This window comes from Lottia gigantea (genome assembly GCF_000327385.1).
Source record: "Lottia gigantea unplaced genomic scaffold LOTGIsca_148, whole genome shotgun sequence".
Classification (NCBI taxonomy): domain Eukaryota; kingdom Metazoa; phylum Mollusca; class Gastropoda; family Lottiidae; genus Lottia; species Lottia gigantea.
Genome location: NW_008707761.1, coordinates 137,681 through 155,918, shown reverse-complemented (window position 1 = coordinate 155,918; position 18,238 = coordinate 137,681). Strand labels below are relative to the sequence as shown.

The 18,238-nt window shown below is 30.2% G+C and overlaps 1 protein-coding gene across 1 annotated transcript; it reads left to right on the top strand.

The window, feature by feature from the left end:
- Positions 1-2,336: 2,336 nt before the first annotated feature.
- LOTGIDRAFT_200673 (hypothetical protein) lies at positions 2,337-17,140 on the top strand. Its single transcript, XM_009050255.1, has 8 exons — positions 2,337-2,357; positions 6,311-6,400; positions 9,648-9,768; positions 10,971-11,071; positions 13,394-13,437; positions 13,818-13,859; positions 14,299-14,392; positions 14,817-17,140. The coding sequence occupies exons 2-8, from the start codon at positions 6,335-6,337 to the stop codon at positions 14,889-14,891; spliced, it is 543 nt and encodes a 180-aa protein (XP_009048503.1). The 5' UTR covers positions 2,337-2,357; positions 6,311-6,334; the 3' UTR covers positions 14,892-17,140.
- Positions 17,141-18,238: the final 1,098 nt, after the last annotated feature.

Below are 18,238 nucleotides of genomic sequence, written 5' to 3'. Positions count from 1 at the left end.
AAACATGTGGTTGAAACCTTACTTTGATGAATCAGATATTGAATTTGAGGTTCTATTGACCAATCAGATTGCAGCATTTTCTGGAATCTGAACTTCTCAAAAGCTGATAAATTCAAAAACCACAAAGTCTGATAGATAGAGCAATAGACATTTTTCATAATGAATTTAATATCATTTATAATAATTTTATATCATTAATCAATATTAAATTGAAACATTTTCTCCAAAGGACTATTTGATTACTTTTCCTTGTCATTAATTTGTTCCTTATTTATTTTAAACCAATTGTAAATATCTCATGTTCATCAATTTCTGTATATTTAATTTGTAAATAAAAATCTGTGATATTTTAAAGTAAAATCTGTGATATTTATAATGTAAAATCTGTGATATTTATAATGTAAAATCTTTGATATTTATAATGTAAAATCTGTGATATTTATAATGTAAAATCTGTGATATTTATAATGTAAAATCTGTGATATTTAAAATGTAAAATCTGTGATATTTAAAATGTAAAATCTGTGATATTTATAATGTAAAATCTGTGATATTTAAAATGTAAAATCTGTGATATTTATAATGTAAAATCTGTGATATTTATAATGTAAAATCTGTGATATTTATAATGTAAAATCTGTGATATTTGTAATGTAAAATCTGTGATATTTGTAATGTAAAATCTGTGATATTTATAATGTAAAATCTGTGATATTTATAATGTAAAATCTGTGATTTGTCTAGTTCTGGTTATAGTGATAACAATTAAATAATTTTAATTGCAATAAATTATAATTGAAGATTTGTTACAATAAAAAATACAATTGTTCTACTTATAACCTTTGTTTAAATTTTAGATTACTATTTTTAACAAGTTTACAACAAAGTTTGAAAATATTTCATGTGATTTTTGTATATAGTTTCATTATATATATCTTATTTATTTGTAAATTAATCGTCTAATTTATACAAGCAATAAATTTATATTTTGTTTTTTTAAATTATTGTTTTTATAGCTCAATATAAGGATCTTTCTAGCTTGCATACTAATTTTTCATATCTCTCTATAAAAATCAAAGATTTCACAATTTGGTATCATACCATTAGATATTTTCTGACTAACAGAGATCTATATAAATAAACCAAGTACTAATGATTTTAACTGCAAAACAAAACCGAAATTTAAAACAAGATATTGCCAAACATATTGGTAGCAGCTAATGAACTTTTCACATGAGGAAATATATTACTATTTCTACTGATGTATATTATATAGTGTTGCATTTAATCTCTGAGACTAATTTTGATGTTCAAAAGAAAAAAATACCAAGGAATATATGATGGTATAACACATTTCTTTAATAACAAAGTATATAACATTTCAACACAATTTACACGTGTTGTCATCAGATGAAATGAAGAAAAGTGATGATGACACGTGTAAATGGTGTTGAAATGTGCTTTGTTATTAAAGAAGTGTGTTACCATCATATCGCTGGGTTAGAGCAAAAACATTGTAAGTGACTTATATTTCCTTGTGATTTTGTTATATGTACTCTATACTGTCATTCAATTTTAGTTGCTGTTGGTATTAAGCCAATTATAAGCATTTTCACAGATGACAGATCGAATTTTGGCATGTTTGTATATTTATGTCATGATTAAAAATGCATGTGCATGATGAAAAAAAATTATTCTACAATTTAAAACAGGTAGGCACTTTCAATACATTCAGAAATAGAAAGAGAACAATTATATTTTACAACGATCCTGTCTACCTCAGAATTCCATTATAAGAATCAGAAACTTGGCACAGAATATTCGACACTTGAAGAACTCTCAATTCCATTGCCCTTAGCAACCATAATCCATTATTCTCAATTCAATTGCCCTTAGCAACCATAATCCATTATTCTCAATTCCATTGCCCTTAGCAACCATAATCCATTATTCTCAATTCAATTGCCCTTAGCAACCATAATCCATTATTCTCAATTCCATTGCCCTTGGCAACCATAATCCATTATTCTCAATTCAATTGCCCTTAGCAACCATAATCCATTATTCTCAATTCCATTGCCCTTAGCAACCATAATCCATTATTCTCAATTCCATTGCCCTTAGCAACCATAATCCATTATTCTCAATTCCATTGCCCTTAGCAACCATAATCCATTAGTCTCAATTACATTGCCCTTGGCAACCATAATCCATTAGTCTCAATTCCATAATACATTAGCTTCAAAAATCAGAAATTTGAAAAATTAAAAAAAAACGAAAATTCTTGGTTATTTCAGATGGAGGACGAAAGAATGGAAGAGGACAGACTAGAGAGAGAAAGACAAGAAAAGGAAGAGGTAGGAAGAATAAAATTTCATTCATCCATTCATTTGTTTTGTCTCTCTATTCTCCAATATATTTGTTAGTTTTTGTGTTCTGTTATTGTCTGGTATTTTCCACTGTTTTTGTGTCTAAGAATTAGAAATAGGATTTAGAAATTCGTATCAGGTTTAGAATTGCATTAAAAATTTCATTAATTCAAACTTTTATTGGCAAAAATGATGTGAAAAATCACATAACCCAACTTTTGACACTAAATTGTAACTTGAAATAAGTTGCTTAGAATAAGAAATCAGGTGTATATATTGTTATCTTCTAAGGTCCTTCTTATTGTAAAAATACACTCAACTCTGTATGCATGAGATCAGTTTCATGACAAATATCCAAGATTCAGAGATAAAAATCACCAAAATTTTAAATAAATTTAAATGCACATGAAAGTTATCTAAAGGAAAAGTAAAGGAATGGATATTGCTTGTGCTGATAACACAAATTCTAGTGTACTATTTCATTATGTTTATAAGATGCCATCTAAAGGTTAAATTTCTCTCCCATTGTCTGTGCTCTAAGCAAATAACACCATCTTCACAATGTTATTACAAACTTTGTCTTATACCTTGACTGCTATAGCCAATGTTTTTGTTTAACGGAATGCAGCTATTTGATTGTATTCTAGTCAATTAAATACATCTACTGAAAAACTGTCAATATTATAGCATATTGTTTACAGACTCTCTGTCAAGGCCTCTGATTGGCTGTATTTGATTGCATACGATCTAATCTAATTATTAAATTTACAAACGTCTGTGATACAAGAACAGTGGCTATTGTAGTCAGTATGAAGATGATAATAAGCCTACAAACTTCTATTTATTCTCAAGTCTAAAAACTAAGAAAACATCTGAAATATAAACTCAGAAATATATGTGTATATTATGGTGTATTTTTTGTTTATTTTTATGTCGTTGTTTTTATTTTCTAGTTAATTCAGGTACGTTTAAAATTCAGGTGAAAATTTCTCGATAACCAATCAAATATTACTTGTATTCTGCTTCCTAAAACGATGTTTCCCCCGCAAATTAAATTGAAATTTAATCGGAATTAATTCAAGTTTATATCCAAATCAATGTTTTTCTCTTGATGTACTTTGACAGCTAATCCGTGTAAATAACCAACAACATCCAAACAACAACAACAACAATATTACTCTACAGAGTTACCTAACTTTAAAGTGATTTTAAAAAGGTTTTCTGAATTTTTCATGTGTATCAGCAGAGACACTGATAGCATCAATTTGCATCATTACATCTATGGTTCCTGCAATTCCACTAAAACTAGGCGTTTGATGATGTCACTAATCGAAAAGGGCCTCATGTGATAAAAGCATATTTTGCAATTAGTGACATCATCAAACATTTATTCTTAATGGAATTGCAGGAACCACAGACATCTGATTGGAATGGTGTAAATTGATGCTATCAGTGTCTCTGCTGATACACATAAAAAATTCAGAAAACCTTTTTAAAATCTCTTTAATACCTGCCCAGAGTTCTATTTTTAAATCATATTAAATAGATATGACCCACTATTAGTACAGTTAAATCATTAGATTGTAAAATTTAAATTAGGTAACTTAGTAAAATTTAAGGAGGCCATTTAGGAATGACATCTGTTACAATCTGTTAGATTTTTAGGGTGTAAATGGATATTCAAAATTCTGACAAACATAAGTTAGGTAACTGTGTAGGGTGATTCTAAAATAAACCAACAATTTAAAAACCTGATCTAATATTTTACAGCTATTGTCTTAAAACAATTTACTTAAATCATATAATTTTATTTTCTACTGTCTACCATTAACATTGTATAGGGGGTGATTAGGTATTATAGGGTGAGAGTTGTCACCTTGCAGGCTCTCTGAAGCACTGGCACAGGCATCAGGATTTTTCTCACCTTGAGGAAGATTGCAATTTTGGGTGAAGAGCAATTGAGGTGAAAGGGAACAATTGGTTTGAGGGGTGTCTATTAAGAGAAAGGAGAAATTAGGAATGTGGGTAGGGGTGGAATTTTGTGAAAGGGTGAAATCTATCAGAAGGAGCAATCATGTTGAATTTAGAGAATAACTGAGGATACCATGGCAATAAATTATGAAAAGGCGATGAACATTTATTGGACTCATTTGAGGCAAAGATGCAAATCTTTCAATGAACATAAGTTAAGACAAAAGGTCTTCAAATGACCAAACTATGTTCTAGATATTTTTTGTTAATTTGATCACAATAAATAGGAATATTTCTCATTTTGTATCAATTTATCATTATATAAGTCATTTTTTCATCTGTGTTTTGTGTTTCTAGGAGTTTTTTTCATCTTAAAAAATACAACAATTGTTTTTGATTATTTTGTATGAGAATATTTTGAATAATTTGCGACTAATTAAATAACTTAACGAACTAATGAATTAATTAAATATTAAAATATTAATTGCATGATTAACTAATGAACATCATTTATATTTAAAAGTTTTTTTATATTTTTTTTATATTTTTTACCCATTATTTAATGTTGTTCAATTAAAATAAGTTTTGAAAATTCTCAGCTGATGATATTTTTGAGGTTGTTTTTTTTTTTCAAATGTTTGAATTTTTACTCTTGTTTTACATTTTATTGCCATTTTCTGAGTTTCAAATTTAATTAATACTTTTATAAATTTTAAAACTTTTTCTACTAAAAACTTTGAGTCAAGTAATTTTTCAGTTAACAAAATCAAAAAAAAAAATTAAGATTTCAAATTTTTATGAATTTGAGAAATTCAAAATGAAATATTTTAGTAAAAGATATAGAAATGAAATTAGATAAGTTTCTACCCTGAGTAGATTTTTTTAGAATTTAGACATTTATTTTGTAGAATTCCAAAATTTAGACATCTCATTTTCAATCATCTCAAAAATATTTCAACACCAAAACATTTTATTTATGCTCATTAAAATATTAAATATGCAAATTTCAATATTTTTATGCAAATGAGAATAATTCTTATGCAAATTAAAGGATTTTAGATGAATTATCAAGTTATTCAGCACATTGTGTGTATAAATTTCTATTTCAAAAGCAATTTTAATTCCTATTAATAATTTTGAAAGTAAAAGTTATTTTTCTTCTTGTTCTTTTATAATATTCTTTTTATTATTTTTTTTCAAAAAATTTATTTTTTTCATTTAATCATAAAATCACATGGTAGACAGATTCCCTGTAGCATAGATTGTCAGATGTCATGTCATTGACAATAATGTCAGATGGCATTAAGTGATGTCATGACAATGTCAATGACCAGTGTCATTATGACATGTCAGTGACGTCATGACAATATCAGAAGTTGTGTGATATCCACATTGCTTGTGTAGAAACTTTCCCTTTTTATATTGTGTTGAATTTCATTGTCCATAAATTTGAAATATTTTGCCAGTAATGGAGCTATTCAACATGGCTTCAATTCTGTAGAGTTCACATGGCTGATTCTAACTGTTTAGTTTCGATCTGAAATAAGATATAACATGAATATTCATGAGGCAGATTTTAAGTCTTTAAATTGATTGACAATGAAATTCGGAGTGTTGACAAAATACAATTCTCAGATTTTTGAAAAGAAAAGTCTGAAATGAATGATTTTGTCAACAATTGTTGTGATCACCCTTTGTATTTTCTATTTACATGGATCAAGCTAGTTTGAATTTCTAATAGTTCAGGTCAATAAGCCTGTTAAGACTGCTGTTGTACATTGCTTAAGGTATCAAAGGAGATTTGATCAAGCTCACAAAACAACAGAACTAATTTGAGGGCATTAACAAGCCTAAAGAGTGCATTATAAATCCACTGAAAAGGGCACCTGCTATGAAAGTCCAAAAACTAGCTAGATCCAAACACCATCAATATATGTCATATTAATTCTCTTTCACCACTCCAATGTTAGGCCAGACGCAAGAAAGAAGAAGAAATGAAGAAGAAGGGCAAGAGAAAGGGGCTGGGTGGTTTGTCCCCGGAGAAGAAGAAGATGCTGAAGGTATGAAATCAACCAAAAAATCAAAAAAATCATCTTCAATAGATCTTGATACAATAAGACGCCACATTGAAATTTTGACTTCTATTTTTATTTGGTCAGATTAGAATGATAAATTGTTAATTATAAATTTCCTTAATAATTAGAATATAAATTAATGTCAAATTTAATGATAACACACCATACTTTAGGCCCTATCCTTTTTAAGATGACCCTTTCAGACTGACCTCCAAATCAAGGTCAAATTTTATATGGTGTATAAAGTATAGTATTGAGATCTTATCTGATATAATCCAATCAAAATGAAGCTTCTTAGTGTATACTTTAATGACGGAAAGATGATAAAATTTTTAACATTTTCAATCTTCATATTAACATGATTCACCTTTTGAAACTTTAACCTTTCACCTTCTAGACTATCATAGCTTTAATTAATATAACAGTTATCTACCTTGAATTTCTCAATTCAGGGGAGATAATACAACGTAACTAATAATTTGTCGTTTAAGTAGGACTCAGACTATAACTCTGTTTCTTCAAAGTTTGTGGTTTTTGATCAAAAATTCAGCTTGCTTCAAAAAACGAATTTTCAATGTAGATACTGCTACATCATTCCATTTTGTAATGAAATTTTTGTTTGTATTGAAATTTCAAAATAACTTTGAAGAAACCAACAGAAAGGTAAGTGATTAATATAAGAACAGACAACAATGGCGGTGCCTAGAAAAATGATTTGCACCCCTAATTGTACCCCACTTTATTCCAACATATTCAAAAATAGGATTTTTATACTTTTGCCCCAAAATATGTGTCAGAATCAAATCAATTCAGTTTAATTATTCGAAAATATTCTTGTTGAGAACCATCTCAGACAATCCATAGACTTGCTACTGTAACACTTTCACAGAGTTGCTGCATTTTGAATTCAGCCTCGACAGTTGTCCCCCCTAGACATAAGATAGTGACGTCATATAATGAATAGCCAATCTGACATCATCTCACTAGCCATCACATATATTATAGTCTCGCTAGCCTTGACCCACTCAACAGCAAGAAAATGGGCTTAAAACTGAAAGTATCATTCAATAGTTTAATCAATTCCAAATTTAATGATGTAAAATATGATAAGTTTTAAGTTAGTGAGACTGGAGAAGGAGGCTTTAAAGACATCATGCAGTGACATAACGTTAGCTTTTCAAGGTTTGCGTTATGAGCCTCGTTCTGGATTCAACTGGCCAACGCATGAATAAGGTCTATTGTATTAAATGTCAAATTTATTTAAAACTCGGTCTTGATATTGGCGTATGCCTCAGGAACAAAATGATGTCTTGTCAACTTTGCATGATGGAGGTAAGAATGTGTTTCTTTGGCTTGTAGCATTCCCAATTCCCCTTCAGACTAATGGTAAATCTACATTGTAATAATTTTGATGAAAATGACTGATGCCCCCCGTAACTGATAAGTGGATAACAAACAGTCATATTTTTAGAATCAAAATCTTAATACATGACAATGCCTTAAAGGGATTGTAAAGAGGTTTTCTAAAAAAATTTGTGTATCGGGGACACTGATAGGATCAATTTGTACTATTCCAATTTCAATCAGACGTCTATGGTTCCTGTAATTCCAATAACCAAGTGTTTTATGATGTCACTAATCGGAATATATCGCAGAACTTCTGGATTAGTGACATCATAAAACGCTTAGTTTTAGTGGAATTGCAGGAACCACAGACATCTGATTGAAAATTAGAATGATGCAAAATGATGCTATGAGTGTCCCCAATACACATAATTTTTTTAGAAAAACTCCTAACAATCCCTTTAATGTTTGTGAGAAAAATTCAAATATCAGGAATCATAAAGTAAGTATTTAAGAATTTCTGTTTTAAAATTATTTAGTTTAACGCAAAAGACCTGGAGGCATTTAGAATTGTACAAATTTGAATTGTTATTTTTATAAAAGAGGCTTCAAAAATTGAAGTTTCCGGGTAAGCAAATGAAAAATGCCAACATAAGAACCTAATCTGGACATAATGTGATTGATTCACCCCTTATCATATAATGAACTCTTCATAACACATATAATGCTAATGACTATATGCATGTGCAGAATGGTTCATTACAAGATCAAGGGGTGTTAGATCACTAAAATTCAACAATCATTGTGGTATTAATGTTTACTGATATTCTAATCAAAGTATTTATTTACTGGGCTTAAATAATATTTTAACTTTTAATTTTACTTGCTTAACATTCTTGTAGCTGTTGAGGTTCATTGGTGATGGGAAATTCTTCTGGGCTGGGGCTCTGATGTTCTGGACTTGTGGTTTTTGTGGGTGGCTGAGGGGGGTAGAAGATTTTTGGTTAATGGAATTGTTTTGCTTGAACGGATTATTATTGGAAATGAAATAAATAGAGTTTTCACATCCTAATTGGACAACACCATGCAGTGTGCAATGAGGGAAATTTTGTCAGAACTGGGGCATTAGACTACTATTTTCAATTTCCATCTGTCGAGGAATCTTTACCGTGCACAGCCTTTAGCACACGGGGCCTCGGTTTATTGTCCCATCCGAACGACTTTTCCATGTCAGGATATTTATTGGAGGGCAAGTGAATTGATTATGAGGGATAATAAAAAAAACCAAGTACTAATGATCCAAACCTCAAAACGTAATCCAAACAACATTTTGGCGAAACATTGGTAGCAGTTGATGAACTTTTCATATGAGGAAGTATATCAATTATAAGTGAGTAAGTAATTCAAAATATAAAGTGGTATCAGGTGTCTAGAAGAATAAGCATACCCTGTCTGGTGCCACACCCGCCATAGCTGCTCAACAAACACAACAAACACTACAAATAGGAAGGCGCCAGAACAACACACTACAAGAATGAATATAAGTTGTATATTAACTATCAGTACTTAATGTTACTAATTATTATTGACTATATTGATTGTCTCCCCTTGGCTTTCGATATTTCAATCTTTCCTCTGTTAGATATTCTAACATCTACTCATTATAAACTAAACTTTCATTTGCAGATTACTTTCTTTTCATTTCATTTCACTTCACGTCAGTATATTATATTACATTTTCATTTAATATCATTTCATTCAGAATTATTTTTCATATCTTTTTTTTCATTTTATTTCATTTCATTCTGTAACATTTCATTTCTACTTTGGAACATAAGTTTCAAATGATATAGTCTATAATTCTAAAACTACGGGCATTATTTTCCAGAAACTGATTATGCAGAAAGCTGCTGAAGATCTGAGAAACGAGGCGAAGAAGAAGGCGGAGGAGAAAGAGAAACATATTAACGATAGAGTCGAACCTCTGAAAGTTGACGGTCTTAGTCAGGGTAGGTAGCTAATATTTCAACTTAGTCTAAAGAAACTAGGACCATTTTACCAATTACTGAATAAGATCAACGTTCTGTAGGAGAACGTATAACAGATATTTTAAAAAAATCAGAACAAGCAAGACAATTCCATCAATCAAAAATATCGTCCAAAGAATCAGGAGTAAAAGAAGTATAGTAGTGGACTCCTCTAAAGAAAATACCATCTTAGTCTAAAGAAACTAGGACCATTTTACCAATTACTGAGTAAGGTCAACGTTCTGTAGAAAAGTTGATCAATATAACTTGATATCAATGGCATATTTAGGCTGTGCTTTTTGGGCTACGCCCCCCTCAAACTATAAAAAATGCAAAAATCATTCTACTTTCACTTCCAAAATCACATTAGATGTATTCTTCTGCCTTACAACATTGGAAACTTTTCCAGGGAGAGGCCACCCTCTTTATAGTCTGAAGGAGAATAGAATTGGTGGCATTTTTGAAATCTTAGTTTTAGATTTATATCTAGATATCTTTCAATAACTTTTATTTTTATTGGTAGACATATTTTCATAACTAGCTCTACTTTTATAATTTTTTTTATTTTCAATAATCAGCATGTTTTAAAGTGTTAAATAATTTTTTTTCTTTTTGACTCCTATTTATCTTTGTAATACATAGTTACCATCGTAAATATTACTGTCTTACAGTTAGCTATCACTATAGCTATTTTCCTTTCAAAATGAAACACTTACATACAATGACTTCATTTCTTTAAGTTCTCAACTTCTCAGTGGTTATTGATGTTGTATTTCAACAAGAACATACCCTATGTCTTAAGACAAGGACATCCATTTCTATTTTATCTTGTCTTGTCAATGCCACTGGATCTTGAAATTAAGTTGACATTAAGGACTTCTGCCCTGTATTTGTATCTATTTATCTTATCTTATCAATTTGTCATTGGCATTAGATTGTGTATTTAGATTAATGATTTGGACTATAAAGTTTAATTTTCTATAACCAACTAACAATTTCTTTATACTAATCATTGAAGGTGATCTTAAAAAATACTGTGAAACTCTGCAAGACAAGCTGGTAAAACTAGAGGAAGATATTTATGATTGGGAACATCGCCTACGTAAACAGGAATTTGAGGTATGTAGAGGGCAATAACTCTATTTAGTGTGACTAATGTATATGTTTTATTTTGTTTTTATAAGGTGGATTACGAACTTTATGTAAAGAATTACAGAAAAAATACGAACAACTGGAAGCAGACGTCTACGACTGGGAATTTAAGATACGCGAAAAAGAATTGGAGGTTTTTTATTTTCCTGTTTCAATCTGGATTGAATTTTTGAATTGCTAAGGGAGGGGAAGACCTAAATTTTTCTTCGACATGGGCTTCTATAAATAACATTGGAACACCCTACAGTTAGGTGATAACTGACAAAATAATTATAAACTTGGACCACCCTCAGGAATATTACCCTAGGTGATAACTGATGTTTCCATAAACAGACAATAGTAAAAAATAATTATAAACTCAGACCACCTTCAGGAATACAATTCAAAGTTCTAAAGGTGTTTTTATAATCTCATGATGGCTTGCTGGAGTAATTTCTGCAGAACTTTTCACATGTTACCCACTGACATAAATGTTGTCTTGTCTTTTAAATGACTAAAAAAATATTGATTACCTCCCTTAATTACCTTTATCAAGGCTTTACCCGTGAATATTCGCTAACGAGTTAATTAAATTGTCAAACCTTTACCTGTAAATAATAGATTGATTACAGCTTTCATCTCTTCCTTACCAATCAAAACTACAATCCAACTTTAATAATCAAATCTAATATATTTTCATGTTAATGGTATTTTATTTTAATCTATTATTTTGCTAATGTTTTATTAATTTTTATCTTTTCTAGCAGATTTTAACACTTCATTTTTAACATATTTATTCTACAGAATGATAAATTCTAGAAAACTAGATATATGGATATGTGAAGTATAAATTTTACAACGATAATTAAAGAGAGTGTAAAGAAGTTTTCTATATTCTGTATGTATATCGGGGACACTGATAGCATCACTTGACACCATTCTAATTTTCAATCAGACGTCTGTAGTTCCTGCAATTCCACTTAAACTAAGTGTTTGATGATACAAACTAATATTGCGATAAGTTACGTCATCAAACACTTAGTTTAAGTGGAATTGCAGGAACCACAGACATTTGATTGAAAATTGGAATGNTNTCAAGTGATGCTATCAGTGTCCCCGATACACATACAGAATTTAGAAAACTTCTTATAATCTTTTCTATTAATAAGTACCTTTTCATAATTCAACATTGTCTGTATGAAAAAGTGAAAGAAATGAAAATGAATTTTGAAATAGTATATCCATATTATCTAGTGATTCTTTACTGACAGCTATTTCTATATATCTTATAACAAGACTTTCAGATTGTTGGGTATCGAGAAAAATAATTATTAACTATTATAAAAGGGACAGGTTCAACATACGTTTGACCAATCGTACCTTAGTCTTAGAAACGGGAATTTTTTAGCTGTGCCAATCAGTAATAGTGTTCACAGCTCACTGTAAAAATGTGAACCTTCAAATCCTTGTGTGTCCAGAATTAATTCGTTTGAAAGTTAAAATGACGACTCGTCTTTTCTTGAGACACTGCCATAACATTTACCCAAAAATTTCTAAGTCACTTTTGAGCAAATAATGATATGGTTTATCATTTCTAAGATTGTTAACAAATGAAATATATTAATAACTTTAAACTGCTTCAGTTAATCAACATGAGGCATTGGACTTCTTCTAAATTGACTACAAATATTTCTAAGGATTTCATGGAACAAACAGAGTCTGTTCAAGAGACTTGTTTCTCAATTTGATGCGAACTTTGCAAAATCATAAAGTATATGTTGAGTGAAAAATGGCACAAAAATGGCCAGAAAAGCTTCAACTGGGTGGTTTTAAGTCCCAAGCCAATAATTTGAGAGTTAAAAATTTAGAATTTAGTCTTTGTTGATTAGCTTCAATAATATTTCATTTTTTAATTTATTTGATTAAAATGCAAACTAAATTTAATTAATGTTTTTTTCTTTAACTTTAGCAATGTATTATTTACTAATTTGCTACAATCTTATATCATATATATTATCTTTTATCTTTACTAATTTGCATTATGGTTTGTTTGACAATGTTCAGACTTTTTATTTTCATTTTCAATATATTCTGGCAAGCTCAGTGTGGGCTTCTTTTCAATGAATACCAGAGAAGGGGAAATTTTGTCTCTACTTTTAAAAGAGTCCACACAGCAAACAGTGTTTATAAGTTTTTATTATGATCAGAAGGCAATGATATATCTTAAAGAAATGTTGTTTATCAATCTTAAAAAACAATATGGTGGATTGTTTAAGAAATATTAATTTTTGTTAAATCTTTATCATTTATGATTTAATTCTACTGAATATAAAAAGAGGTAAACAAAAATGATAATTCACCAAAAAAATGAAACATGTCCTAAACAAACCACCATACCAACCTCATTTATTTATATAGAAATATTCTAATAATATTTTGAAGCCAATTTTACCAATTAATTATAATTAAATTTCAGATTAATGATTTAACAGTTAAAGTTAACGACACAAAAGGCAAATTGTAAGTTAAATAACCAAAATTTTTCTGTAGACAGTTATTTGTGTATATTCAGTACCCCAAGGCAGTCCATCAAACATAGTTAACAAGTTATATTTACTTATTGCTTATTTCATAACACTCCAGTACTACAACTTGGAAAATATAGTGCTAGTAAAATATGGTGCTAGTAAAATATAGTGCTAGTAAAATATGGTGTTAGTAAAATATGGTGCTAGTAAAATATAGTGCTAGTAAAATATAGTGCTAGTAAAATATGGTGCTAGTAAAATATAGTGCTAGTAAAATATAGTGCTAGTAAAATATGGTGCTAGTAAAATATGGTGCTAGTAAAATATGATTCTTATCAATCAATGAAATTATTTTCTACTGTTTATTTTTAGTATGAAACCAGTCTTAAGAAAAGTTAACAAAACCGAAAGCAAGTAAGTAATGTTGATATTCTATGTACATTTCCCATTTAAGAAAAGAAAGAAAGAAACAATTATATTTTACAAGAATAACAACTTAGGTTAACCATCTTTGAGATCGTGTTTTATTTTTACAAGTTAAAGTTGAAATGTAGCCAGGGAAACCACCGTATTCGTGACTAACTAACAACAAACTGTACTTTTCTGATTGTCATACATGTATAAATTTAAACAAAAAAACAAAATGAAAGAAACAACCATATATAAAAAAGGATATGTTACAGTATGCGAAGATTCTACCAGCTGGTTCTTGGTCAAACCTCTTGTCATTGATCTTTCCCAGATTATCCGTACACATTTACAGTTGATCGACTGGAATTATGAGTTAAGATGACCTTGTCAAGGTCATCGGAGACAAAATTCACCACCAATGATAGTATATTGTTTATTTCAGATTTTCCAAATTGGAGAGGAAAGAAAATCGTGATTTCCGTGGTAATCTTAAATCTACCGGCCAGAATAAATATAAATTAGAGGAGGAAGAAACGGTAAGAGAATTTTCAACAATAGATTGCTCATTCCTGACTGGTAAATTCGGGTTACAGTTGTTTATGAACGTGAATATTGTCTGTTTGAATTTGAAACAATATAAAATATCTGACTAGTCTGATTCTGTTAACATGAAATAATGGAAATTCAAACCCAGACACAAGCTATCTGAGAAAACACCGCAAAATAGTTAGAAATGAGTTCTCTGGGCTTTTAATTGTCAAATTCTCATGAGGGAGGACTCATAGAACTTGTGCAGATATCCAACAGCACCACCCGACAGTCGACAGCACCACCGCAGTACAAAATCAGAACCTTGGTTCCATTTCACTCCTGGTTACATAGCTTCCTAACACTCAATTTTATTTAAATTCACGTCTAGAAAGAAAATTTTATATGTTATGTCAAATTTATAAATTTCAGAGCAAAACCCCCGACTGGCGAAACACATTGAAGGGTAAGGAAGAAGGAGGCGAGCACGGAGAAGAGGAGAGTTGAAAAGAAAGTAGTTCCGTCCCCGTGTATTAATACAATCCCTGTAATTGATGAAAGACTTGCCAAGTGTTAAATATCATTCTCCCGTTGTCAGGGGCAACCATAGATTTTAATTATGTTGTATCAGTAGTCTACATTTAGAGGATTTTATTCAAAATCTGAATTTTTTTTTTTTTTTTTTCATTTCTACCTTGAATACATTTTCGTGAAAACAATGTTAATATAGTGAAATAGTAAAATAAAGTAAAATATAAATTAAGAAATTCTGAAGTTTGAGTTGTTTTGTTCATTCTATATTCTGGTGTGAACTTTCAATATCTAATCAAGTCTCACAAAACAATTCAAAAGAACTGGAATTATTCTTAAAATTTTCATCAAAGAAAATTTTCAAGGAATAGGCCTGTAAAATATCAATATTTTTTGAAAAATTCTGTTTTTAATAACTTATTTATTTTCAATTCTATTTATTTATTTGTATTTAGTTTATTTAATTAAATGTAGTCTAGTTCACTATCATAGTAGGTACGTTGCAATAATTTTTTTTTCTTTTTTGGCTTCAACATTTTATTTTCTAAAACCATGATGTGAGATATTTGACAGAAATAGGAATTCTTTTTCGTAATTTTCTCAAATTTTCTTCATTAATTCTTGTCTAATCAAGATTTCCCAGAGATTTCCACCTACTTGGGCGACTTTTTTCGATCTACACCTAATGAATATCTGGCTTCTGTTATTGCCAATGTTGGTAAATTCACTTTAAAAAGAATTTCTGGTTATGAAAAGGCACGAAGTTCTTCCTTGTCATATAGCATGATATTAGTACATTCAGTGAGAGAGACGGCAATATTACAAAGAATTCATAAAGCTATTTAATAATAATTACTGAAAAAGCTCAAAATGGTTGGAAAGATCAAGTGATGCCTAGTTTTGAAAAGGCAAAATTATTAATTATAAACTTTCGGTACTAATACCAGTTAAAAAGGAACAAATATATTATTATTTATTTTTGGGTTTTTTTGACAGCCACAAAACCCGAACAAAGCCAAAGGGGAGACAATCTTGATTAGTAGAGAATATTTATGTAGTAACTCTTCAATATATTGAGTGAAAGAGATAAAAATAACGTCCTTAATGTGTGTGAGTGGTTGTAGTAATCAAAAAATGTCGAATTACGTTTTTCAAAATAAGGGACATAATTCTTTATGTTTGACGTTAATTCAAATCCTCTTCATAGAAAAGTTGTGATCTTGTATATAAAGATTAAGGCGTCAAAAGATGAACTGGCGCAACAATTGTCTAAATATAGTAATTATCTCCCTTTAATTAGACTCTTCTTGCTTGTGGCTGGTTTCAACTTTATTTATGACTTGAAGAAAATATGTAAATTTCCAACCAATGAGAACATAAAGTTGTGATAAATTAAAAAATTAAAGATATTTGCCATCAAGACAGTTTTTTTTACAGATTTGGTGTTGGAACTTTACTAAGATTAAATCCTGGTTTTACCATATCAAATTCTATTTGTAAATAAAACCCCGATTTAAAATCAATTTAAGAGATTGACCAATCAAATGACTGGAACACTAACACCATCATAAGATTTCGAGAATAAGACCCGTGAAATTCCAATCAGAATTAACAGGGAATTGAACAGAGTATCATCTTTAGCATAATTTCTTCAATTTGTTATCTTTTGTAAATATGAGTTATTGCCCCTGATATTTATTTATTAGAAAGTATTAGAATTGCTTATCATCTTGATTGTTTTAAAGGGAAAATTAATTCAACTGAACTTTGAATATCAGATAAATTTGTTACAAAATCCACATAATTACAAAAAGATTGCCAGACCCTAAAAAAAGTTGATTTTAGGTAACATTTTGTGAAAATCCAAGAATTCCCTAATAAACTTTCCGTAAAAATAAAAAGAGAGTTTACGGGGCCACAAGATGTGAAATATATTTGATTTTAAGCAAAATTGTTTGGCTTATCAAACTTTCTTTAAAACAATCAAGACAAAAACTGAATATTTTTGAAGAAATTGATTTTTTTTTGTGATTTTACTTAAGATTTGAGGTTGTATAGAACAAAATGAAAATATTGCCGAGCCAATTGTTTGCTGTATGCCAAATATTGTATTTGTTGTCAGAAGCCATTTTACTAGTGTATGTATTGCATTGCCAGCTCCTAGGCTAGGATTATATTTCAATTAATTCTGTTAGAGAAACAAAATAAAAATAATGAAAAAACTACAAATTGTTTGCTTTATAATATAGAGATCCCAGTAAGAAGAGTTTATTAACCTTGCTGGGGGTAATATCAACCTTGCTGGGGGTAATATCAACCTTGCTAGGGGTAATATTAACCTTGCTGGGGGTAATATCAACCTTGCTGGGGGTAATATCAACCTTGCTGGGGGTAATATTAACCTTGCTGGGGGTAATATTAACTTTGCTGGGGGTAATATTAACTTTGCTGGGGGTAATATTAACCTTGCTGGGGGTAATATTAACCTTGCTGGGGGTAATATTAACTTTGCTGGGGGTAATATTAACCTTGCTGGGGGTAATATTAACTTTGCTGGGGGTAATATTAACTTTGCTGGGGGTAATATTAACTTTGCTGGGGGTAATATTAACTTTGCTGGGGGTAATATTAACTTTGCTGGGGGTAATATTAACCTTGCTGGGGGTAATATTAACCTTGCTGGGGGTAATATTAACTTTGCTGGGGGTAATATTAACCTTGCTAGGGGTAATATTAACTTTGCTGGGGGTAATATTAACTTTGCTGGGGGTAATATTAACTTTGCTGGGGGTAATATTAACCTTGCTAGGGGTAATATTAACCTTGCTAGGGGTAATATTAACCTTGCTGGGGGTAATATTAACCTTGCTGGGGGTAATATCAACCTTGCTGGGGGTAATATTAACCTTGCTGGGGGTAATATCAACCTTGCTAGGGGTAATATTAACCTCTTGCTGGGGGTAATATCAACCTTGCTGGGGGTAATATTAACCTTGCTGGGGTAATATTAACCTTGCTACGGGTAATATCAACCTTGCTGGGGGTAATATTAACCTCTTGCTGGGGGTAATATCAACCTTGCTGGGGGTAATATTAACCTTGCTGGGGGTAATATCAACCTTGCTGGGGTAATATTGACATAATATTAGGGGTAATGAAAAACTCTGAATATCAAGGAGGCTATTAGGCTCCCATGTTGGGTACAGGGGTAGATTTTACCATTTTAAGATGCTTTGGAAGTGATTTTCTATGTAGAAATCTTTTCATCACTTTATTTTCAGTGGTTTTATTCATAACAAAATAGCACTGGACAGAAAAAGAGG